We start from the raw sequence: 26,725 nt of genomic DNA, 5'->3' as shown, positions 1-26,725 counted from the left end.
TTTCTACGGTTATGGGTCTTCAGTGATCTGCCACATCATTCTCTCAGTCTGTGACTAGTCCTTCCTTTGGAATGATGCTACTATTTTTAATATCCCTCTTTCTTATCCATCCTCCCATCTCAACTCTCCAAAAAGCTACTTAATTGGCCCATTGGGTTTCCAAGTAGTGAAAATAAAGGGAAAGTATCGTAGTAGGACATTTGTTAGCTCTCATCCTCCTATTATCATGCTGCTTGTAACACTCTAATATTAGTCCTTTCTCCTTACTATTATATAGCATCTCTCAGCACAGCTAGTTTTGAAGCTTTAAGGGTAGCCCTAGGCATAGGAGTCCAGATAGTCTCAGAAGGCTGCTCTAATAGGGCCATCTCTAGACAACTGGAAAATGCATGAAATTTTCCTTTAATGGCCCTAACCTTCTCTTAATCAGTTGCTTTCTTCTTTCCTTACTACCATTCCCTCAAATGAATTTTCAAAAGAGATGTTCTATTAAAATCTAATTTTCAAGAAAGAATCTAATGCAATTTAAGTCAGTGCTTTTGCTCTCTGCAACAAAGGACCTTTTCCCTCCTTAAAGACATTTTAAGCATAAATGAAAAGGTCAGGAGATGGAAGATATTTTTGCCCTAGGCAGGCTCTCATCTGCAGTGTTGATTTCAAGGTCCAGTTCAAATCGAGAGTTACACTTTGAGACTAAGCCCCATTGAGCTAAGCCCACCTGGGAAGTTATGTTGGGTTCCAAGTCTTTTCTTAAGAAACCCAAAGTATCCCAGGCTGCAGTAGCCTCTCCAAGAACCATCTCCAAAGAGATCAGCATTCTAAAGGGAGTTTCTAAAATGGATCTGTTCTCCTGAGCATTCTCTAGTCTTCTTAGACAAATATAAAATTTGTCTATCTAAATTTAAAATAGTATTGTCTACTGTTATGCTGTACAGAGGGGCCCTGCTCCCACTCTGTCCTGGCCTGGCATCTGGAATTGATGTAAATGCCATGACTAAAAGACGCCTCTCACATACTTAGATGTATTATTATTATTATTTTAATTGAAATAGATAAAACATTTATTAATGTAAATACATGTGAGTATTTGAAAGACCTAGACATTGGGTTATTGATCTTACCCCTGAAAAAAAATGAAATTTTATAAGGCTTATTTAACAGTCACCTGCATCTAAAATGAGAACTGGATATATCTCTGTTTGACATTTGAAATTTCCTAAGGAGAGGCTTTTGTTTTTCCTTTCTTTCCTTCCTGTTTTGGCTCCCTTCCGACAAGACTACATATCTCTGTATCACATACACACACACACACACACACACACACACACACACACACACACACACCTCTTTATAGGACCCAACTGTCCCTGGGTCCATCTGCAATTTGTACAAATCAGCAGGGTTGGGTCACTGTAAGGGATGGCAGATGGCCTTTCCTCACTCCTCGTTGTCTGGATCCTGCCCATTCCCATACATGGGAACGTCAAAAGAGCTTGGCCAGAGAATACAGCCCTTTCTCCAAGTTCTGAAAACCATTCGGTTACCTCATGCTGGCCTGTGATACATAAATTTAGACCCAAGAAGCCAGACAGCTACTGAACAGTGCCTTGTTTTTCTCTTATTTCACTGCTATCATTCAACTTGTAAATAACCCTTTCCTGTGTCTTAGTGGACATGTTTTACTGGTTATTTTCATAAGAGTCCCATTAAAATGTTCTTTTCCTTCATATTCTCTACATTCTAGCCAAAATGCTCTATGCTGAAGTTCCCATCCCTAGTCTTTTGTCTAGGCTATCCCCCAATGTCTAGTATGTCTCCTTTCCATCTCTTTGGCTCACTTATATGTGATCAAGTGACTTCCAGTTATTATCTACGTAGCTGAGGACAACCCACCAAACCCTTTGGGACTTCAGGTTTCTTGTTCCTTAAATGAAGAGATGGGACTAATGAGTCTCTGGGGTCCCATTGAGCCCTAGGTCTAGAATTCTATGCAACAATGACTTTCATTGATATAGATAGCACTTTAAGCAAGGATATTCAGTCTTGGGAAGACCTTTTGGCTTTGAAGTCAGAGGGCATGGGTTCAAATCTTACCTTGAACACTTTCTACCAATCTGATCTTTTTATAGTTATTTATCTCCCTGTTCTTTGGTTTCCTTATCTGTAAAATGGGGAGTTTGGACTAGAAGTTCTCTGTTTCCAGCTCTAAATCTATGATCCTATAAGTTGGGTATACTTCTCACCTTCCTCTCTCCCTACAAGGCTCTTTTAAGCTAAAGAGTTTCACTTTTGTATTTGTGTTTCAATCTAAGATACTTTCTAGCTCTGTGACCTTGGGCAAATCACTTAACCTCTGATGGTTTGACAAAAGAATCCACTGGAGAAGGAAATGGCAAATCACTCCAGTGTCTTTGCCAAGAAAACCCCATGGACAGGTATGGTCCATGGGGTCATGAAGAGTCAGACATAACTGAACAACAATAACATTTGTGGGTTGATTGATTAGAAAGTGAGATGATAAAAACATCTTTTATTTTATTTTATTACATTTTAACATCTTTTATTTTTTCATCTTTTATTTCATTTCATGTGATATTGTTCCATTCTCTGTTATCAGAGATTAGCCAGATACTGTCTTATGTGATGAAGAAACCAAGTTGAGAGAAAGAAATTTGAGAACATTTTGAGGCTGTATTTTATTCAGCAGTTTTGGCTTCTAGATGCTTAACACTGTGCCTAACATGTTATAAAAGTTCATGAAATGTTTTTTTTTTTCACAGAGGATTTAAAAATAAATAAGTCTTTGGAAAGAAAAGTGTAGTGCTAATGTTGGAATTACTCATTCTAACTTTCTATGACCTTTTGGTGTGGAATGCTCAAGAGGCAAGTAATTAAGATGACCCCTCTTGTTTGTTCAATAAAACTCTAATTTTAGATGGATAATTAGATAATGTTACATAAATTATCTTTCCTGCTGTTACATGGACTATGACACGCTGTAGTTAACATGCGATGCATACAGAAAAACTCCAGTATTTGTTTTTATTCAACCAATTATTAAGCATTTAACTTGTACTTTCAGGGAAGATTAAATATATTCATTTGCATTTCAATCAGGTTTCATAGGTTGCAGTTGAATGTTCAAAGGATTTTTTAAACAAATAGAATTTTAATTTAGTAAAATATTTCATAGTATGAAACATATTCTTTACTTTTGATCATAAGATGGTTTCGTTCTTCTAATATTTATTCTATTTTTATTAATTATTTTCAGGAGTAATGAACATTTCTAAAAGAGAAAATTAATTTAACATTTTGCCAAGTTTTGAAAACATCAGTACAAAAAACTTTGCCTGCTTTTTCTTAGTAATCCACCCTCAGAAATGTTCTGTTTTACTTTCCTCTCATCCTTCTAGAAATCTGAAAGTAATTAATAATTGAGTCCTGAAGTCCCCTTAGTGTGGGCTGGTAAAACTTGACAAGCACAAAGAGGTATGTGTATGTTCACTGTGTGAGGAAAAGGGAGAGATGGGGAGTGGCTCTCCATGGCATAAAGTATCCCAGACTTTCTTTATAAGTTCCAGAACATGGCATCCAAGGAAATGGAGCTCTGTCTCTTTCCTATATATGTTTAGGAAACAAAACAAAACCTCATTTAATTATTTATAAAGAGTTTAACATTATTTTGTTTAAAAGCTAAGTAGTGGGGACTTCCAGGTAAGCATGGTGGCAGATTAGACATGGCTCACTTCCTCTCCTCAGACCCAATGATACAGATGACCCCAAAAGACCCCCAAAAATCCATCCTCATAAGAATGGAGGGACTCTATAATAGGGCACAGCACTGAAGGTATGAGAGATTCAGGCATTTCCACACTATAAGGGAATGAAAAAGCTCCCACCCAAACTTGAACTGATCTACCATCCCCTATCACACCTATGGAGTCAGAGTTAAAGTCAGTGCACGCCAGAACCAACAAGTGAGGGAGTGGCACACCAGGAGTGAGCAACAGGCAGCTCCAGGTCTTGGGAGCTGACTAAGACCACCAAGGACTTTCCCCTGAGAGCAGTAACACCCAAAACCCCAGCAGGCAGGCAAGGGGACCTCAGACCTTGGGTGCTCAGAACCAGCATGCCATAATCAACAAGTGTGTGAAGGGCACCCCTGAAGTGAGCAAGGGGCACCTATAGTTCTTGGGAGTTGACTAAGACAACCAAGGCTTACCCCTCAGAGTAGTAACACTCGAAACGCCGGCAGAGAGGAGGGCAGAACGTGGACTCCCCCGGGAAGATAGCCCAGCTGCGGAAAATCAAGAATTTGCCCGAGGCAAAAAGCTTTGATCATTAGATCTATATACAGAGAGCCAGCCCTCCTCACTCAGATTTCTGACTGGAAAGGGAAGGAAAAACCATAGAGATGGCAAACGGTGCCCAGGAACAACTTCCCAACACCAAGAAAAGCAAGAAGGGGTTGACTTTAGATAGTTTTTACACAGGAAAAATACAGACTACAGAGGAAATAGCAGAAGAGGAAACCCAAATAAATTCTCCAAAACTTAACAAAAGAAATGGAAATTGTCCACAAGCTCTTGAAGAATTTAAGTTGGAGGTTATCAAAAAGATGGAATCCTTCTGGCAGGAAAAATGGGAAATAATACAAAGAGAATACAACAGTCTGAGGGACAAGAACTCCCAATTGGAGAAACATCTGGAAGCCTCAAAAAAGCAGGATAGATCAAACTGAAAAGGAAAACAAGTCTTTAAAGACCAGAATTAGGCAACTGGAAGACAATGATCTTGCAAAACAGCAAGAATTAATAAAGCAAAGTCAAAAGACTAAGAAATTAGAAGAAAACATAAAATATCTCACTGACAAAGTAACAGATCAGGAAAACAGAGGAAGGAGAAACAATCTAGGAATCATTGGTCTACATGAAAAGCCAGAAATAAACAGGAATCTTGACATCATAATACAAGATATCATCCAAGAACACTGCCCTGAGTTTCTAGAACAAGGGGGCAAAATAGGTATTGAAAGAGTTCATAGAACACCCTCTACACTAAATCCCCAAAAGACAATTCCCAGGAATGTAATTGCCAAATTCCAAAGCTTTCAAGCTAAGTAAAACATCCTACAAGAAGCCAAAAAAAGACAATTCAGATACCAAGGAGCACCAATCAGGATCACACAAGACCTGGAAGCTTCCACACTGAATGACCACAAGGCCTGGAACACGATATTCAGAAAGGCAAGAGAACTGGGTCTGCAACCAAGAATCACCCATCCATCAAAACTGACTATATACTTCCAGGGGAAAGAATGGGCATTCAACAAAATAGAAGATTTCCAAATATTTGTAAAGAAAAAACCAGAACTCAGTGGAAAGTTTCATATCCAAACACAAAGAGCAAGAGAAACATGAAAAGGTAAATATGAAAGAAAGGGAAAAGGAGAAAATTTTTTTCTTTTATTCAGACTCTCTTCTATAAGGACTACATTTAGATCAAATTATATATCTCAATATGTGGGGGAAATGTTAGGTGTAACTCTCAAAAATTGTGCTAAAAGACTGTCTGCCCTTTGATCCAGCCATAGAACCAAAGAGATAATAAGGAAAAATATATGTACAAGAATATTCATAGCTGCCCTCTTTGTGATGGCAAAAAATTGGAAAATGAGGGGATGCCCTTTGATTGGGGAATGGCTGAACAAATTGTGGTATCTGATGGTGATGGAATACTATTGTGCTCAAAGGAATAATGAGCTGGAGGAATTCCATGTGAACTGGAATGACCTCCAATAATTGATGCAGAGTGAAAGGAGCAGAACCAGGAGAACATTGTACACAGAAACAGATACACTATGGTACAACAGAATGTAATAGACTTCTCCATTAGTGGCAGAGCAGTAATCCTGAACAACCCAGAGGGATCTACAAGAAAAAACACTATCCACACCCAGAGTAAGAAATGTGGGAGTAGAAACAGTGAAGAAAAAAAACTGCTTGATTACATGGGTCATGGGGATATGATTGCGGATATAGACCCTAAATGAACATCCTAGTGCAAACATCAACAGCATGGAAATAGGTTCTGATCAAGGTCACATGTAATACCCAGTGGAATTGCATGTTGGCTACGGGGGGGGAGGGGGGGAGAGAAGGGAAGGAAATAATATGATTTTTGTAACCAAGGAATAATGTTTTAAATTTACCAAATAAAAATAAACCTTTACCTTCCATCTCAAAATCAATACTAAGTGTTGGTTCCAACACTGAAGAACAGTAAGGGATAGGCAATGGGGGTTAAGTGACTTGCCCAGGGTTACACAGCTAAGAAGTATCTGAGGCCAGATTTGAACCCAGGAATTCCTATTTCAAGCCTGCTTTCTATTGTCCCCTTCCCAGGGTTTTTAATGAAGATAATATAATATAATATAATATAATATAATATAATATAATATAATATAATATAATATAATATAATATAATATAATATAATATAAAGATAATATAAAGTACTTTGTAAACTTTAAAGTACTATATAAATGGTAGCTAGCTAGCTAGCTGGTAACAACAAAAGCAGCTACAGTAGTAGTAGTAGTATATGGTGGTGGTCGTGATACTATCTTGCTGTTGATGGAAGGGTGGGAGCTTGTTATACATCACCTCAATTTTTTCAGTGGAAAAAAATGAGGTGAGAACCTCTGCTGAAAAGGAGGGGAGGAAGTGGTTGAGCAGGTGTCTTGATAAGAGCAGAGAAGGTTTAGAGTTCATCAGGGAAGAGCAGAAAGCTTTTCTAGTACCTCTTGCCATGAGACATAAGCATAGTATAACTCAACTGCTGGAAGTTATTGCCTGAATATTTCAGTTCTTTAAAATTTGATGTTTTCCCAATCTAGTCTTTGATATTAAATTTTGATTTGGCTTTCTTCCATGGCTTCCATGAGCTCTTATTATCATCATAAATTCATATTCACTAATGGGAGTTTTACTTCTCAAAAGTATGCAGGTGAAAACCATAGCTTGAAATCAGACTGGCCTGGCTGTTGTGTATTGAATGAATGGATGAATAAATGAGATAAAGATTTGGGAGAATTTTACTGACCATTCTCTGAACCTTGAGGTTTCTGAATGAAGTCTCGGAAATACATGTTTTGGTTTTTAGTTTCTTGCTCACCTTTCTTGCCCAGTTAACAAACTTGTCAAGCATGATTTATTGGCTAATCTGTTGAATTCTCTAGTGTCTGAGGCCATTTATTCCCTAAAGACAATGTCTGGGAAATTGGACCATCAAGTGACCTTCCTTTGGATACTCAAAATATTTGGGGTGTTTTCTTTGGTATGGTTCAATACTCAGTAATATTCAAAAGTATAAATCAATTTATATCAAAATAAATGTGATAAACTCAAAAATTAATACTTCTCGTTCTCCTTAAACCTTGACTTCATTCTCCCTCACCCTGCAATCTTTCCCTTAGCTTTCTTCAGGTGATCTCTCTATTTTTCTGTATAATGTTCACAAAATAAATAGTTATTTTATGAATGGACCTTTTCTTCTCTTCCTTCTTTATTTGCTTTCAATTCTATTTTCTCTTTCTTAGACTGTACTCTTTGGGGCAAGAGACTATTTTCATGACTGTTGTATGCCTGACCTATTACTTATTCTTAAGAAAAGCAGTGGTAGGTGATAAAAATGAAATTTTTGCCAATTTCAATTTTCCCATGTATGCTTTTACTGATTTCTTATAGACCCACCGACTTTCTGAGTTGGAAAGGATCTCATTGGAAATTGTAGCTTAAGTTAGATAATTAAGAGGTCCATGGATCGAAACCATCCTCTGCTATCTCATGGTTACCACTTTGGGTGTATGGGGTGCTCAGGGAGGGGTAGTATCTCTGGTATGGAGGGCTTGTCATGCCCCCCTAGGGCAGTTCTCCAGCCTCTGACCCCCACCTGACACCCACCTCTCACTTGTGGCTCCTAGTAGCTGCTAGCATGTGGCAGCGGCCACACCCTGGGCAATGGCTTTGACAGGCCGGCTAAAACCTTGTGAGGGTAGCCATCGGGTCTTAGACCCCTAGTGAACCAGGGCTTTGCTCACCCAGCATGTGAAGACTGCTTCGGCGGATCAGGCGGAAGAAACCAATAAGAAGGTTCAATGGCTGAGAGGGCGACGCAGCAAAGCACTGTGGAGTGCTTAGGGCTTGTTGGAGCACAAAGGACAACACGGCCATCCAATGCAGCTGAGGAAGTCTCCAGGTGTAATAATTTTTCATGCCACTGGACCCAGGCTTCCAACGCCGAGAGAGTGGGACTGTCTCTGTGCAACGACCTTTCCACTTAAATCTCTTTCATGCACAAGTATATATAGTATAGTAGTGTCATTCCTGGTCACCGAGAGACTACCACTATACTATACTATTCTCATTTTTAATAGTTTAGATCATTTCACTATATTTTCAGATAATTATATAGTTCTTTGAGTCATCAGGTAAACATTGAGATAAAACAGGCCTCAGCATCTCATTTTTATCAAATTTGGTTACATTCTTAATTTAAGGCAGAAATATAGTGCTGATCATGTAAAACGCCTCAGGGGAACTTTTAATAGTTTCCTTGGATTATACAATATGAACTATATTATAAAATGTAGTCTCTCTTTCTCTCTTTTTCTTTTTTCTACATATGTATTATTATTATTATTATTATACCTCTATTTAATGATGTATCCATAAAAAGTATTTCTTAGCCTTTTGATGAAATGTGATACCTTAAAGAATGAAGATACACACTAGATTTGGAAAAAAAAAGGCATATTTTATGATTTAAAAGAACACATCATCTGGCCTCTGAATCTCCCTAAATCCTTGCATTATTCTATATTAAAATCTCTCTTTCAGGAGGCGAAATTGATTGTGTGGATAAGGATGGCAACACTCCTCTCCATGTGGCTGCAAGATATGGACATGAGCTTTTGATTAACACCTTAATAACCAGTGGAGCTGACACAGCCAAGTAGGTTATAGAAAAAACACCATCCAGTAATTGCCAGATATAGTAATGCTACCAAATAGATTTCACCACGCAGGAAATTTATTCAGATTAGAGATTAGAGTTCTACTATTACTCTAAAAACAAATTAAGTTTAAAATAAATTAATTTTAATGGCAGATGTTGCCAAGAAGTAGTTTTATCTTTAGGTTACTTGAAGGTACATATTTCAGCATATCCTAGTAAAAGGTTACAGGATCACAGCAAAGATCACAGGATTTCAGGGCTTGAAAGGTCCTTGGGTATCCTATGGACCAATTCCCTTTCTTCTATGGATGAGAAACCCAAGGCTCAGTTAAGTGACTTGCTAAACGTCCTATGAAGGATACTTGTGACTTATTCTAAATTCTGCATTCTGATAATGCTGTTTCCCAGGTTATTTGCCAATTTCCTTCTAGAAAACAGTGTGCTTAGAATCCTGGTCTTGGAATTTGGAAGACCTGAGTTCAAATTTCACCTCTGATATATTCTGTGTGACCAGGGGCAAGTCACTTAATCTCTCCTACCCTTAATTTCTCCATTTGGAAAATGCAAATAATAATACCCATAGTTCCAACCTCCCTGGGTGCTAGGAGGTCCAAATTAGATCAAAGTATTTAAAGTACTTTGTAAACTACATAGTACTATATAAATGTCAGGTAGTAGTAGTAGTAGTAGTAGTAGTATGATCGAGTAGGAGGAAATAATACATTATATGACTAAAAATTTATATTGGTTTTTATATTCTTCTTTTACTTTGTTTTTTTTTGGGGGGGTATTGTTTTTTTTAAACTTTTACCTTCTGCCTTAGAATCAATTCTAAGTATTGGTTCCAAGGATAAAGAGCAATAAGGGGTAGGCAATTAGGGTTAAATGACTGACCAAGGATCCCATAGCTCAGAAGTATCTGAGGCCATATTTGAACCCAGGAGTCCTGACTTTCTATCTACTGAGATAGCTAGCTGCCTCCGAGTGCATTTACTACACTATAAAAGGTGACTGTGACTGAAGTTTTCACATCTATTCCATTCATTCATTGAGTGTTTATGGTGGGCCTAGCACTGGGCTACCTTCAATTAAAAAAAAAAAACAGGAAAGAGGTATAAGACATGGTCCTGATCTCAGACTGTAGTCTATTGAGGGAAACAAGACACACCTGAAACATATAATAAGATTATGTGATAAAATGTTGCATCAAGTAAAACAAAATGCCAGACTATGAAATGGACAATAAGTATCCTTGGTAGTCTAAAGAAAGAGATGAATGGTGGCTAGTCTACCTTGAAAAGTCTTCAGAGAGGGAATGGGTTCAAATCTGGATTCAGACACTTCCTAGCTGGGTGGCCCTGGGAAAGTCACTTAACCTCCATGACCCAGCCCTGTTTTGCCTTAGAAAAGTAATTTCTTTAGAGAAAATAGACTGAAGAAAAATAATAAAATCTCTGTTTAAACCCTTAAGTTATATGTTTTAAAATTTAAAGTTTAAGACTAAAAGCCAAGTCTAAAGTCATTACCAGGATTTAAGGAATCAGTTTCTTAGCATAATCTGCTTTGAACTACTTCATTTCTATAGCAAGCTAACTGATGGTTCTGATGCAACTGAGGGGAATGCAGTACCTTGTACCTGCTTGTTTGCGGAGAACCATCTCTCAAAAGACATAACTAGTTGAACTGATAGACTTACTTGGCTATTTTCTTTCTTATAGAATTTAAGAGCTGAGAGGTATGGTAGACATCAGATTGTAAAAATGAAGAAATTGAGGTTCAAAGAGTGGAAGTAAATTGCTTAGAGTCCCACAAACTTGAACCCAGGGCTCCTGACACACAGGCCAGAACACTATTTATTGATAGGTTCCATATAGTGAATTGCTTTTTTAGAACTCATTTACTTCAAAGTTAAGTAGGTAGGAGAGGTAGGTGAATGTTGAATCAGAAAACAATTGATCTACTTTTGTGTTACCAATTTTGACATCTAGCCAAGTACATGTAGTAACTTAAATGAAATTTGTTTTCTCCATCTTATAAATTATTAATTGTTAAGTCTTAGTGTTATATGGAGTCTTTATGTCCTATTTTACTTGATTTTATATCTGATGAGATAAATATGATAATCTATTCCTGTTAGAGTAGAATCAATGAAGTCCCTTTTTATGGATAATCTTGCCATTTTTCTCTTCTATGAAAGATATCCATAATGCAGTAAAAAAATGCTTCCCCCCCCCCTTTTTAAATGTCACTATTTCTAAAGTTTGATTAAGATCTGAAGTTCATTTCAATTAAGCAAACGTTCACTTTTCCTTTCATTTCAGTCTTGAAGATATAGTCTAGTCTTAGCTTAGTGTCCATAGCACCCCATTTGCATGCAAACAAAAGTAGTTATACCTGAACTGAAATATTTGCCTCCCTAGTATAGATGCTGAAAATATTGTCTTTAGCTGGGCAGAAAAAAGAAATTATTATCCTTTTTTTCCTAGGCCTTCTTACTTTTGAGAGCTTGGGTTTTTAAATGGAAAAGATCTATAGTGAAATAATTTGCCAATGTGTATGTGTCATGAAATACGAGTCAGGATCCTTGGGGGGAGACCAAGCTCTCATCACTTCCAAAATGTAAGACCTTGGACAAGTCACTTTGCATCATTTCTTCCTTTGCAAAACAAATATCAACTGACTTAGAGAGGGATTATATGGATCAAATGAGGCAAAGAATGTAAAGTACATTATAACCATAGAGTGCTCTGTAAATGTAAGTTATTGCTATTTTCTTCCGCCAGGAGCTTAATTAGAAAGTCTGCTTAAAAGAACTAGTAGTGGGGCAGCTGGATAGCATAGTGGATTGAGAGCCAGGCCTAGAGACGGGAGGTCCTGGGTTCAAATGTGGCCTCAGACACTTCCCAGTTGTGTGATCCTGGGCAAGTCACTTAACCCCCATTGCCTATCCCTTACCACTCTTCTGCCTTGAAGCCAATACACAGTATTGACTCCAAGATGGAAGGTACAGGTTAAATAAGAAAAGGAAAGGAAAGGAAAAGAGACAAAAGGAGAGGAAAGGAAAGGAGAAAGAATTAGTAGTAAAAATATTTCTGAATCCATATAGTACCTTGCTGAAAGGCTACTTCGCTTTTTGTTCTCTCTTTCCCCATTGACTTTTCCCCTATATCTTACTTGAGTATCTCATCTTAATGGAGAAATGATGCGCACTCATGAGGTTATGCCAGCAGAATAGAAGTTTTGGCCAATCCTGAGATGTTTGGACTCCAGGCACTATGATGGACTCCAGTTTTCTCAACTGAAGACCAGCATGATTAAATTCAAAGATCCTTAATTACTACAAGGTTGGCCACAATGGAAGTAATTTGTCTGGCCATGAAACTTTCCACTGAGACATAGCATGTCTGCAATAATAAACTATTGGATCTTTTAAAATATAATTTTCTGTATTCTTAATTGAATATTAATATCTTTTGTTGAAGATATTACTGAATAATTAAGGAATCATGAGAACACCAAAAAACACTCTCCTCCAAGACCCTGACCCTAGGAAAATTTCCTTCTAAAGCTCCTAATGTGGATAGTGTCTAGACTCTCCTTAAATATTACCAATATATTTTATTTAATTTTGCCACAAATTTCAATCACAAAGCTTCTCTCACAGTCCCCACAGAAGAAAAGGTTAGGCGAAATCAGGTTTGCTTGGAGCTTCATTTAGCGAGGAACTTTCAAAGCATGTGGGCACATAAAAATATTTAATGGCTGCTTCTGTTCTCATAAAGATTGAAAAATATCCTTGATGGTATTTACAGAAAATGTGTCTTCCCCATCCCCCCAGCTGTAACCCTTTTGCAGGCATCAAGGTCAGTCACTGATGCAATTGCTTCTCGGATTTTTTTTTTAAATGACGAGGGAGGCAATTATGAGGAGCTTTCCTCAACCTGACATTGCCAGGAAGATGGGCAAATTGCATTTCTTGATGGATGCCAGCCATTATAGGACCAGGTTGGAAATCTCCATCTAGGAACAGTAAATGAAGGGAGAAAGAGGAAAAGAAAATGTTAATAAAAAAAGAAAGATGCCAATATGATAAGAGAATATGATAGTTAGATGGCATGATTTGTAAGGGCATTGAATGGCATGAATATGTCTGTGTAGGTATGTTGATATCCACACATATGTGTGAATATGTAACTACATCATTGAGGGATAGAAAACTAAATATCCAAAGCTTAAAAATGCAAATAATATTGGCAATCAGAGTAGTTTTGTGGAGCACATGCCAATTTATGTCCAAGTCAGAGCATTGCTTGACCACTTTACATCAGAGAAGACTCATAGATAGTAAACTCTGGCAGGAGGTAAATTTATATAGTGCTATCACTGCTGGCTGCAATGAAGTTGCAAAGTCTAAAATATCCTGTTCAAACAACAGAATGTGATAAAACGTGATGTTGTGACATCTAATTTTGATTCTAATTGCTATCACATAGAATTGGTCATAAGATGTATTCTTCCTGGGTGACACATTTAAATTGGCTTAATTACAGAAGTTTCCCAAGCACCTCATTATAAATATGGCTGTCTTTCCATAACATGATCTCATTACATGGGTCTCCAGACCAGCATCATAGTGAGATCCCAGTGTTTTTCATTATTTTTTGTAGTTCTTTCTTCAGAACTATTTGGTTCACTGAAATATATACTCAGTTCTAAAAATTGATCTCTGTTAATTCTCATACCTACCTGTTTACACTTCCTGAATGTTACTTTTAGAAATACACATGGCAGAATATTAAAGACATGAAGATTTCCCTTGTACAATACAAGTGCTCATTCTCTTTTCCAAAGGCTTGTTTTGTAGAACATGGTCCAATGGATGAATGGATATTTGTTTCTTGTTTTTCAGCTCCTTATTCTTAACAAATATATGTCAAATGTTTGGTTATGCATGTTATTTTCCATCCTAAGAAAAAATGGTGTTAGATATTGGACCTAGTTAGCTTAATAAAAACTATAGAGAATGAACACAAAAAAAGCATAGCTAGTGATGGAGTTATGATTTTCTTTGCCTCATGTGAATGATTTTAGTTTCCCTCAGAAAAGACTGAAAAGGCAAATGTTTGTCCAGGGATATTTAGTAAATTATTGCTAATATATCACAAGGTGGCACAGTGGGGTAGAATGCTCAGCCTGGATTTAGGAAGACCTAAATTCAAATCCAGCTTCATATTTAGCACCTTTGTGACTCTGGGTAAGTCATTTAACCTCTGTTTCTTTTAGTTTCCTCATTTGTAAAATGAGGATAATAATGGAATTACAAAGTGCCTACCTCCCAGAGTTTCTGTGAGGATAAAATTAGATAAAATTTGTATAGTGCTTTGTAAATCCTGAAATACTCTTCAAGCTGTTATTATTATTATCGTCATTATTATATGATTCTCCTGTTTTTCAGATGCGGTATCCACAGCATGTTTCCCTTACATTTAGCAGCATTGAATGCCCACTCTGACTGTTGTAGGAAGTTGTTATCTTCAGGTAGGTAAATCCACTAGCCAGATGAATTTTTAACTAATATGTGGAGTCATGTGGCTTTAGTGGATGCTGGAAAGCAGTCCCTGCCTGTGTTTCATGTCATTAGGTTGGCTTGGTACATAGGGTCATGTATAGCTTTCCTAACTGCCTGTTGATTCCATAACCAGCAGCCCTTGGTGCTGACACTCCTCCGAATGTCTCTACCTACTACCCATTATTGAGTCATGATTAGGTTTGGGGAATATAGGAACTTGATTAAATCATAAGAAGTAAATAAAAATTTAAGCTGTTTTTAACAGATTGCTTAAAAAAGAAAGGACAAAAATGTCATATTTGTAGGGTTTATTATAAAGTGATCAAAGAATCTGGGAGGTCTGCAAATCTTGGCAGTGAATCCTTGCCAACTTTTTAAGTCTCATTTTTCATGGAACTATTTCAAATAAAAAAAATGCTTTTACAGCTTGCAAAAAATAGTCTTAGGATATTGTCTTATGTGCTATAACTTGTGGCAAGCTTCTTGTTTATTATGCTGCAAGCAAGGATTCTATTTTTGTTTTTTCTTCATGAAATTAGAATCCATTTCCTATCTCCAAACCTATGTATATGGAATATTCCCTGGCCTTTCAAAGGTAAAAAGGGACCAGTCTGATTACCAGGCACACATTATCTATGAACTAATTATTCAGACAACTCAGAAACCCATTTATCATCTAGTTCATTACCTATAGCTGATGCTGCTTTCCCAGCTTTAGGCATGTATAAAAATAGCCCCTGCATGAAGGCATGCTTTTTACACCTCCAATCAACCAGAAAGGTGGGCATGCACTTAAGAAAATATCTCCCTATAGCATGTTACTTTGGATTCTGTGTTTTTTCCATGTCTCTGTCTGCCAATCTGCTGCCCAGTTATCTCCAATCAGTCTCATCAATTTCTACATTGTGATTGAAAAATGGCGTTGTAGTGCATCCGTGGTTGAATGTGAAAATAAATTCTTCTTGACTTCACGGTTCTTCTTCTTATAGAATTGCCAAGCTTGAACAGTTATTCTTTGTTTCCATGACAACCTCTTGCTGACTACAATTGCTTGCACTCTGGTTTTTCTACTAACTGATTTTTCTGTCTCTGCAATGTTTCTTGTGGTTTAACTAGGACAAAAGTATAGCATAGTGTCCTTGTTTAGTAATGAGCACGTGCTGTCTGCAGGCTTTGAAATAGACACACCAGATAAATTTGGAAGAACCTGCCTTCATGCTGCTGCCGCAGGAGGGTGAGTAGTTAGTCATTTTGAGTTGTTGGTTCATGAATTAATTACTATTGTGTCTTAACTGGCTAGTTGTCTGTCAACCAAGGGACTTTTAATGGTAAAAGAAGATCCTAGGCATTTTATTTTGTATTATTTTATTATCTTTATTTTATTTAATAACAAATTTCCACATATGTTTTCCAAAGTTTTATGATTCATGTGGTCTCCCTCCCTCCCTTCTTTCCTCCCCCTTCCAGAGCTGGGTTATACATATATTATCCTGCAAAACTTATTTCCATGTTATTCATTTTTGTAAGTAAGTAATCTTATAAAACCAAACCCTCAAATTATATACCCAAATAAACAAGTGATAAATCATATGTTTTCATCTGCATTTATACTCTAACAGTTCTTTATCTACAGGGGCATAGCATTCTTTTTCATCAATCACTCAGAATTTTCATGATCCCAGACATTTTAAAGAATGCTCTATATCTTGTACCTCTGATTCCTCATGCATTTTTTCCTCCAAATAAAAAATTTTGTTGAGTTTGAACAGGACCTAATTCACATATAAAACTCCACATTTTTTTAAAAAAAGGAGTTTATCATCAACCTTGAAGAAAAAGGCTGGTAACCACAAAAAAATTAGAGTATCCACCATTCCTTGGTTTTCTTATAAATAGGTGATAGTGGTGGAAAAGAAAGACTGAGTCATTTCCTTTTTCTCTCTGGCTATTCATCCCCCCCCCCCCCCACTTTAGAATACTATTTTAAGACTTTTTTTGTGCAGTAATCTGAATTGAATGTAGAAATGACATAAGTAAAGGACATAAGATCACATGCCCATTGCTCTTTTGGTGGGATGTTGAGCATGTTATTTACACAATGCCTTTCCTTTCCATCCCAGGGGTTTGAATGTAATCTCAATCAATAAACTAATGATATGGGAGAAAGGAATGGCCTCTTTTGAATAATATGTTGTTATTGAACCCATTTTGTGGCATTGTATAACTGGCATTCCCCAAAAATGCATCTTCATATATTTTTCTCATTATCCTTTTACCCATTTACTTCCATTGTTATGCCAACCCAACAACATGAATGGCTTGGAAAGTGCTTATATTTAATACATGTATAAGCAAAAACAGGTTGTGCTCTAAGAAAGGGACTGCAAATAAAAATAAAGCTCATCCCAAAATGAGTGGAATTTATCTAGCTACCATCAATGAGAAATCAAACTTCAAAAAAAAACAAACCTGAATTTAAATAATATTTAGCACTCACATAGTGCTTTATGATTGCAATTCACTTCATGCCATCTCATGTGATCATCACACACCCTATAAGGTAGATAGTATTATTATCACCATTTTAAATGAGGAAAATGAGGCTGAGATAGGTGAAGTGGCTTACCCAGGCTCCCTAAGCTGAAAATGGAGGCAGGATTTGAACTCAAATCTTCTTGACCCCAAGCTGAGCATTTTGTCTATGCAACCACTTGGAAGTGTACTGGATTAATTTATGATAACCAAAACCCAAGAGTGATGCATAGTTTGTCTTCCTCTAGATCTGCTTTTTAAAAAAACAGACCTATACAAAATATGTTCATATTCAGTTCTGGATGTGTGACCAAAAATTCCATTAACATTAGCATTAGTTGCTTAGGAATTTCTGTGGGAAAACACACTCCAAAGAGTTTCTTTCAGTTTACCTACAAAACATGATTTATTGCTTCTGTGAATGACAAAGGAGCTTTGGAAGATAACTTTGCTTCATTACATCATTTTCAGCCATAGTTCTGCACATTTATTTACCTAGATTACAAAGAAAGGGAAATGCAGCTGTTTTATTTTTCATTAAGGGCTGTCTGGGCTGAAAAAAGTTATTGTGGCAAACTCATTCAATTGTGATAAAAAGCAAGGCTCATCCCTTTTGGCTCATTGTTTAAAGGTGACTTGCAATTATCGTAGGTTTAAGTGCTTAAAATCTCATTTTTTATGTTAAATGGACATTTTATAGACTATATGGTTTTTTAAATGTCTTTGAATAAATAATGAAGCATCATTAAGAGATTTGGCAACATAATCATTAAGGATAAATTAAAATAATGTTCATGGAATGGAAACTGTATAATTAGGCTATTGACATTATTGATTTAAAGAACCCTTTTTCACAAAGACAGTAGAAACTTTAGCTCTCTCAGAGGTGAAGTTACTATAACCTGTTCACTTTTGTTAGCAGAATTTAAGCCATGATTATAAAGGAGCACTTAGCTTCAATCCTGCAAACATAGAACTCCTTCCAAAGGGAGCACAACAATTCACCTTCCTTTAAAATTTTTTTTATTACTATTATTCCAGAAGTTTACCAATCCAAACAAAACGAGCATGTCCATAAAGAAAAAGAGAAGATATACAAATAAAACCACAAGTCATCTCTATGTTTAACTTACTTTTCTTCATATCTACATAATAGATCTCATCTACAAATGTCCCAACCCCTCTCCACCTTCCCCATATCACATAGAATATCATCTTGGGGACCAACATGTTCATATAAATTAAGTCTTTCATGCTTTATCTTTTTCTGGAGGTAACATTCTTGGTTTATTCTTCCACTACTAGTGCTGTATATAATGATAATGTTCTCCTGGCTCTACTCATTTCACTATTCCTTATCTCATATATAGTTTTTTCTAGGTTTTTAAAAAAATCAGTTTATTCGTTGTTTTTTATGGTGCAGTAGTATTCTATCACAAACTATTTAGCCATTCCCCAGTAGGCAGGCAACCCCTCAGTTTCCAGTTCTTTGCAACCACAAATAGGCTTGCTATTAGTATTATGTAACATGTGGAATCTTTTCCTCTTTCCTTAATCTCCTTGAAAAACAGACCAAGGGGGCAGATGGGTAGCTCAGTGGATTGACAGCCAGGCCTAGAGATGGGAGGTCCTAGGGAGGTCACATCTGGCCTCAGACACTTCCCAGCTGTGTGACCCTGGACAAGTCATTTGACTCCCATTGCCTAGCCCTTACCACTCTTCTGCCTTGAAGCCAATACACAGTATTGACTCCAAGACGGAAGGTAAGGGTTTAAAAAGAAAAAAGAAAAAAAGACCAAGCAAGCTGGGTCTAAGGGTATATATGAGGTTTTATAACTCTCTGGGAATTCACCTTTTTTTTCTTAATAATTTGTTTCCTATCTTTCCAGTAATGTGGAATGTATAAAACTCTTGCAGAGCAGTGGAGCAGATTTCAGTAAGAAGGATAAATGTGGAAGGTATGTAATCAGGAAACCTACATGAAGGGTATGTAAATAAGAAAGGGACTGGGGAGGAGGTGGTGGGTTGGATTGAAATTTCTGTCTGGAAATCATATCACCAAATTTTAAATGAGAAACTGTGTAACAACTTGGGAAGATTGGTATCCCAAAATGAAAATTCCTCCTTTGAGTGAGATTGCAAGGAAGCATGTACAAATAACGTTAAAAAATAAAACATAAGGGACAGCGAGGTGTCTCAGTGGATAGAGAGCCAGATTTAGAGACAGGAGGTCCTAGGTCCAAATCTGGCCTTAGATATTTCTAGCTGTGTGACACAGGCAAGTCATTTAACCCCAAATGCTTAGCCCATACAGCACTTCTGCCTTGGAACCAAATACTTAGTGTTGATTCTAAGATGGAAGGTAAGAGTTGTAAACTTATTTTTAAACTTACTACCCAAACTGTCTTTTTAGTCTTGGATTTCTGTGTTCAATGTGCTCCTTAGCTCTTATATCCTTGAGATTATGCTTCTCTGATCATAGTGCATTGTTGGCCATCAGAGTTGAAATGATCTTCACGTTATTTGCATTTTCAGTAAGGGAGATCTGAGAGTGTTCTTGCACTCATGTTTCAAAGCACCAGGCAATTGGCAAAACTACATAAGTTACTAGTGGCATAGACCTGTCCCTAGTTATTCTGATCCAAAATGTATCAAAGTTGACTTGCTGAAATATATTCCTTCCAATTTTCTAATGTTTTTTTCACATTTTTGTAAGTATGCTGACTTAATACCAAAGGCATATTTGTCTTTACAGTATTTATCAGTTCTCTCTCTTGGTTTAGAAAGAAAATGATCATCAATAAAACAGCCCATTAAAGTGTTATAATTAGTAAATCATTCTAATGTAGAGAAATATTAAAATCCATAATTATAATGGGTACTATCTTTAAAACTGAAAGAATATCCTTTTTTTAATGATCAGGATGCAAAGCATAAAGATTAATACAGTTTTATTCCATTCTGCTCTTATTAAAGAATTCTTTTCCTTGGGGGAATAATGTTCATTTTAGGAAGTTTTATTTTTTTCCTTGATGACCAAAAATGGTGTTTTATTCTATAACTTCAAAATAACCAGAGGAAAATATAGGGTCTATACCTGTAATTTCATTAAAATAGACCTAGAGGAAGAAAACTCCCTTTAAATGCATGTCACCACCTTCTCCACCATTTAGAGTCTTAGAATTGTCTAGTATACTAAGATATTAACAGACTTTCCTGGGATCACAGAGGCAGATTATATCAGTAGCACTGCCATGATGAACCTAGTTCTTCCTGACTTTGAGGCCAACTTTCTATCTACTGTGCCATGGCTACTTCTCCATATTTCCTAAAAATGAGCCTGCCTTGGGCATAGAATCACAGAATAATAGAGCAGTAGGTATAAAAGGGACCCTAGAAATGATAAATTCCATCTGCTACTTCTTGTGAAGGAAGAAATTAAATCTTGCCCAAGGTCACTTAGTCTGTAGGAGAACCAGGAATTAAATGAAGGTTGGCTACTTTCTAGCTCAGTCTAGTTCTCATTCCACTCTGCTGCCTTCTCCTTCCTTATCTCTCAAGTAGGATTATCTCTTTTCTTGCTTTATGGAAAACCTTTGTTGGGTTTTAGAAATCTTAAAATTTCCATTGGCCTTGAAGAATTCAATTGTGTCTTTTCTAGTAGATGTTGATTTTTAATTCTGACAAAGTTACATGCCTCTTCTCCAGAGAAGGAAGATAAAAGAATTAATATCTTGATGTTTGAGATTTCAGATGGTGGGTTTTTTTCTCATGTTATCAGATTTGTGTTATGCCATTCTGGAAGTTAGGTAATCTCCTCCCTCGGCAGACTAATGAGCAGATCATTGCCTTGATATTAGTATATGTGGAAAGCTCTAGTTCAAATGTCATAGTCTTATGAACAAAACTTCACAAGTAGACAGGTTTAGAAACTCCATCTGTAAGGTTCTTCTAATGGTATTACTGTGAAATATCCTCTCATTAGAAATATTTCATGGGCTACATAAAATATATCAAGTTTTCTATACCTGTAAAGCCTTTTAGAAATTTTTGTTGATCCCTCTCTTATGGGAGCATGGATAGTATGCTGGACATAAATGATTTAAAATGATCTTTGTGGACCTCAGTTAAAAACAAAATCCATTTCATTCAATTGGAGTTTTTCCCATAACTATAGTCATTTAGCAAATGCTTAGAGTGATGGCCAATAAAAAAGCCCAATGTTGGAGAAATATTAAAATTAGTAATTATAATAAGTGTTAGGTACAGTGGAGGTCCAAAGATGGGCCTTTAAATTAAAATTAAATCTTGAAATTAATATACATATACAGGAAATGGAAATTCAAAGGACTGGGTATGTTCTGTACTTAACAAAGCATTATAGATAGGACTTTTGGACTTTTAAAGAAGGCAAGAGTACTTCTAGGTAGAGTCATTAGGGAAGGCTTCATAAAGGAAATAACATTTGAGCTAGGCCTTTAAGGATGGATAGAATTTCAACAGGTGGAGATAGGTTGGAAAGGACAGAGGCCAGAAAGCCCCTGAGTATGATCAGGAAATGAGGATAGTCTTCCTTGGCTGAAACATAAGGTGTAAGTAAGAGAGAAGGTGAAGATGTAACTGAAGGACAGATTAGAGCCAGATTTGAATTGTAGACTAAAGAATTTATCCTTTTTTCAGCAGGTACTGGGGAGTCATTGTAGATTTCTGAGCTAAAAGAGGCTGTGTGTGTGTGTGTGTGTGTGTGTGTGTGTATGTGTGTGTGCATGAGTGTGCATGCAATTTAGGTGCTTTCTACAGAGCGGGAATCAAAAGCCCAGGTCCCCTGAGTGTGAAGCTCAGTGCCTTTCCTCCATCCCACCCTGAAACTAGTCACTCACTTGCTGAGCAGCAGAATGAAATAGAGCCCCCTTCCCACCAATTCTACAGAAGCAGTGCTGTGGTTGTTCTTCAGTCATTTTGGTTGTGTTTGACTCTTTATGGCCGCCATATGGAGTTTTCCTGGCAAAGATACTGGAGTGGTTTGCTATTTTGTTCCCCAGGTAATTAAGGCAAACAAAGGTTGGTTAACTTGCCCAGAGTCTCACAACTAGTCGGTGTCTGAGGTCAGATCAGAAGCCGTGTCTTCCCGACTCCAGACCCAATGCACTATCCACTGAGCCATCTAGCTATCTCCTATGAAAGCAGGGCACATCCATTAGTAGACCCTCCACTCTGGGAAGGCTGCTGTCCGGTGTGCAAATCTGTGGTGCCTTTCTCAGGATTCATTTCTGAAGTAACACATTTTGTATTTTGCAGGACACCTTTGCATTATGCAGCTGCGAATTGTCATTTCCACTGTATTGAGACATTAGTGAACACTGGGGCCAACATTAATGAGATGGATGACTGGGGACGAACGCCTTTACACTATGCTGCAGCTTCAGACATGGATAGAAAGTAAAAAAGCTCATCCCTATTCCCTCTTGGGGATGGAGGAAGGGTTTGCCCAGGTTCTTTCTCTCTGTGTCCTAATGAAGGAAGGGCTCTCTTTTCTCATTCAAACAGTAGTTTGAATTGTTTTCCCTTGGGCCCTCATTTCCCTTTGGTGCCCAGACATTCCACTGTCTTCTATTTGACTATCCTATGTCAGGGTGCAGTCCCCTCTCTTTCTCATTCTTTGCTTTGAAATGCCAAGTAGGACAGCCAGATTTGGGGTTTCCATTCATTAAAACCTAGTGTAATCTGTTTTGGCATACACTTTGAGTTTTGTCATTACCCCCTTCTAAAGGTTTCATTGCCACTGAATTTATATTTGTTTATATACTTACCACCCATCAGAAATACTTATCTGTCTGTTATCTTAGCTGCCTTCAAACAAGGCTATCTGTATGTGAGGAACAAGGTGTTATTGATGTTAACCTTGGGCGTGAATGCCATTTCAAGAGCTTGATGGAAGGCTAGAGAGGAATTGATTGCTAGAGATAGACATTGTCAGGGCTAGAAATGGAAATTTAGACATATGGTAGCTCAATGCAGGAAACAAATGGTGAATGAAAAGGATGAACAGCCAGTGATATAATTTTAAAGGTCTTCAGAACCAATGGCTTGCTTTGGGAAATACTATCTAGCTCCCCTATTTGGCAAACTATTTATCATGTAGCATTCTGGTCTTCTCTTGTTCCTATGAGGTGGGGATGGATTCAGGGTTCTTGCTATCATCACCATCCCTTCCTGGGGAGTATATCCATGCAATGCTACCATGTAGGAGCATGCCACTGTCTGCTGCTATTCAAAAAGACAGTCCTTTGTATGTCAGTCTTTGTTCAGCCCTTTGGAAGAAACAACAATCCCTAAGCATCAAGGGCTTAATATGTAACAGGCATTTGCACACAAAGAAAGACAGAAATAGTCCCTGCTTTCAAGAGCTCACATTCTAGCAAGGGAGACAATTTGCAAAAAACTATGTTCATACAAGATATATGTATATGTAATGTCAGAGAGCAGACATGTATCAAAGAGAGATGGGATAGGAGAAGGCAAGGAAGAGGAGTCGGACCAAGAAAGACTTTGCCAAAGGTGGGATTTTAGCTCAGTTTTGAAGGAACCAGGAGACAAAGGTAGGAAGGAAATTAATTCCTAGCATAGATGACAGCCAGTAAAAATACACAGTCAGGGAATAGAGCATCTTGTGTGACAAACTGCAAGGAGACAGTGTCACAACAATTACAAGCCAGCACAGAAATCCTGGATAATGAGATTGTTAGGAGCCTTTCAGGTTCTAGCTGAAGAATATGGTTTGGGTACTGTCTCCTGATGAACAAGACATTGGATGGGTTTAAGGGGTCAGAAAGAGGCAGAAAAGAGATATCATGAGAGTCACAGAAAATCAAAGTTGTTTATATACTTACCACCCATCAGAGTGCCCAAGAGCTTAGACTGGATTGGGGAGGGCATGACCAATGGCTGTCACAGCTAAGGGCTAAGTCACAGCCCTTGAAATGCTTTTAAAGTTGTATTATTGGGGGCAGCTGGGTAGCTCAGTGGATTGAGAACCAAGCCCAGGGATGGGAGGTCCTAGGTTCAAATGTGGCCTCAGACACCTCCTAGCTGTGTGACCCTGGGCAAGTCACTTAACCCCCATTGCCTAACCCTTACTGCTCTTCTGCCTTGGAACCATACACAGTATTGATTCCAAGATTGAAGGTGAGGGTTTAAAAAAATGTTAAAAAAAATAAAGTTGTATTATTCCCAGTGAGAATCCTTTGGAGAGGGGGCACTTGTGACATCTCTCCACTGAGAAGCAGACCTTTCCATGAATCAGGAGAGTTCAGTGATTATTTATTTGCTTGCTTCCCAGGGATTCAGGGAAGGGAGGGATAAACCATACCCTGAACCACTAACTACTTTGCCATCTTGAAAATGAATTACATTTTTCTATCCCTTGTGCTAAGAAGAAGGAATATTTTGGGGAACACTCATGAAAATGCAGAAGAACTTGAAAGAGCCAGCGAGCTTAAGGAAAAGGAAGCTGCCTCGTAAGTATTCTCAATGTCATTGCCAGGGCCTGGTTCTGATCCTTCTGTGGGGCTGGGTGGTATATGAGACCTATGAAATCTAGGTATGATCCTTTCCTACCCTGATTTTGCTCGTCTAGCTAACTCACTGCTTGAACTGTAGAACGTGGAGATAATTTAGGGTCCTTGATTTGGTATAAAACCATTTATTCTTAACTGTATCTTTAAATTATTTTTGACCTGGATCTTGGTGTGTATCATCATCATAATCACCATCATCACAAAATTTCAATTAGTAAAAATAAAAATGTAATCCTCCTCCCCCATCCAAGTTCTCCAACCCCACTAAAATCCATTCACAGTCCACTGGTCCCCAGGTTTAGAGCCCCTGATCTACACCCAGGAATCTTATCAAACTATTGACTACAGAACCAAATTTTGATAATAAAGTGGATCCATTTTCAATCCTGTCCATGTCAGCTTGGCTCCAAACATATCTATATTACCTCCTTCTGAGGTCTCATATTTCCAAAGATAGTGTTATAGTAAGATTCCTATGTGTATTTTAATGTGTTAATAGACATAGTACATGCAGATCACAATTCGTGTGAATAATGAATCCTTTGAAGTGATGGCATGTATTCGAATTCACATTATTCAAAGTTATTATTATATAAAATATGGTAATTGGTTCTACCTCAAATGAAATAAGAGAATTCCCCCTTAAGGGAATTTATTGCTAATAAATTGAACCTAGCTCTTTGTAAGATATACAACATGTATTTGATCTTCCTAAGTAATTTAACCACCAATTTTTTTTTGTCATTTTTACTATAAATTGAGGCAAGTTTCATTTGTCTTTTTATGGTTTATTAATTTTTCCTTGTGACAACATTTATGCAAATAATGATAAAAATTTTCACAGAAGCTATGGACATCGTATGTTGACTGATCATGTGAATACTCTATGGGAAGGAATAACACCATGAATTTTTAAAAATTTGATTCTGGAGTAAAAAAAGAATAATTTGGCCTCACAAGGGAAAAAAATCCATTATAATTTCTTTGACGACAATAATGTAATTGCAGAACTGAACACATTCTATAAAGGTCATTCAGTGAAGTCACTCTGTTTGGAGATGAGATTATATCATTTCAGACAGATGGGCAGTTGTCCTAATTCAGGCTTTCTAGGGAAAGCAGTTCAGTCTCCTCTTTCTATAACCTATTCCCATGTTTACAAATCTGTCTAGAAGTTTTTTTTAATCTAACCGAATCTCTAAAGGTGCAATTCAACCCATTTCTTCATGTTTTGTGCTTAAAGTGATAACTCTTCATTGTTCTTTAGGAATGTTCATTCTCTTCTAAGCTGTCAGTATATTGTCTAGGCTAAACTATCAGAGTTCTTGGAGGGGATATGGGAAAGCTGGGACACAAATGCATAGTTGGGGGAATTGTGAACTGATTCAATCATTGAGGAGAGCAATTCTGACCTATGCCCCAAAGTCTATAAAACAGTACATACCCTTTGACTCACCTACTTCCAGAGAAAAAGAACTGAGTCTGAATCTAGAAAAAAGCAATTTTTCCACTTTCTTCATTTTTTGTCTATTTGAGTTTCCTTCCACAAAAGGATTAATATGGGAAAATATTTTACACAGTTGTACATGTAAAATCTATATGATGGGTGGCAAAGAGGGAGAGGAGAGAATTTGAGGCTCAATATTCTTTGAAAAATGTTGGAAACTGTTTTTACATGTAATTGGGGGAAAAGTAAAATAAAATATAATCTGTCTACAATAGCAATATTGCTCTTACTGTATAAAGCATTCTCTTGGTTCTGCTCATTTCCTCTTCATTATTTCATATAAGTTCTTTCATGTTTTTTAAAATCAACCTACTCATCATTTCTTATAATCTTTTAACTGTCATTTATAAGTTTACTTAGGAAGTAATATTTAAAACAAAAACAAAACCATTTGGAGGAGAAGTATGGCTATTGAAATAGCTGGACCACTTCTTTTATTACTTGTGCTTTGGGACATGAGTTTCTCCAAATTACTATCCCATGGTTTTGAGGAAAGAGAGAGATTATTTACACTAAGAG

The 26,725-nt window shown here is 37.2% G+C and overlaps 1 protein-coding gene across 18 annotated transcripts in view; it reads left to right on the top strand.

The window, feature by feature from the left end:
* The window catches only part of ANKRD44 (ankyrin repeat domain 44), a 384,212-nt gene that overhangs the window by 266,071 nt on the left and 91,416 nt on the right, over window positions 1-26,725 (top strand). For 6 of the 18 annotated variants that reach the window (XM_056794154.1, XM_007494556.3, XM_016433756.2 and 3 more), the window contains exons 10-15: window positions 8,904-9,018; window positions 14,477-14,559; window positions 15,707-15,824; window positions 19,012-19,080; window positions 22,421-22,561; window positions 24,556-24,639. In XM_056794154.1, the coding sequence (XP_056650132.1) occupies window positions 8,904-9,018; window positions 14,477-14,559; window positions 15,707-15,824; window positions 19,012-19,080; window positions 22,421-22,561; window positions 24,556-24,639 (610 nt within the window). The remainder of the gene's footprint in view (window positions 1-8,903; window positions 9,019-14,476; window positions 14,560-15,706; window positions 15,825-19,011; window positions 19,081-22,420; window positions 22,562-24,555; window positions 24,640-26,725) is intronic. The other 12 variants (XM_056794155.1, XM_056794151.1, XM_056794150.1 and 9 more) reach the window with 3 other exon arrangements.

Source organism: Monodelphis domestica, chromosome 4 (genome assembly GCF_027887165.1).
Source record: "Monodelphis domestica isolate mMonDom1 chromosome 4, mMonDom1.pri, whole genome shotgun sequence".
Lineage (NCBI taxonomy): Eukaryota > Metazoa > Chordata > Mammalia > Didelphimorphia > Didelphidae > Monodelphis > Monodelphis domestica.
This window is presented reverse-complemented; position numbering and strand designations above follow the sequence as displayed.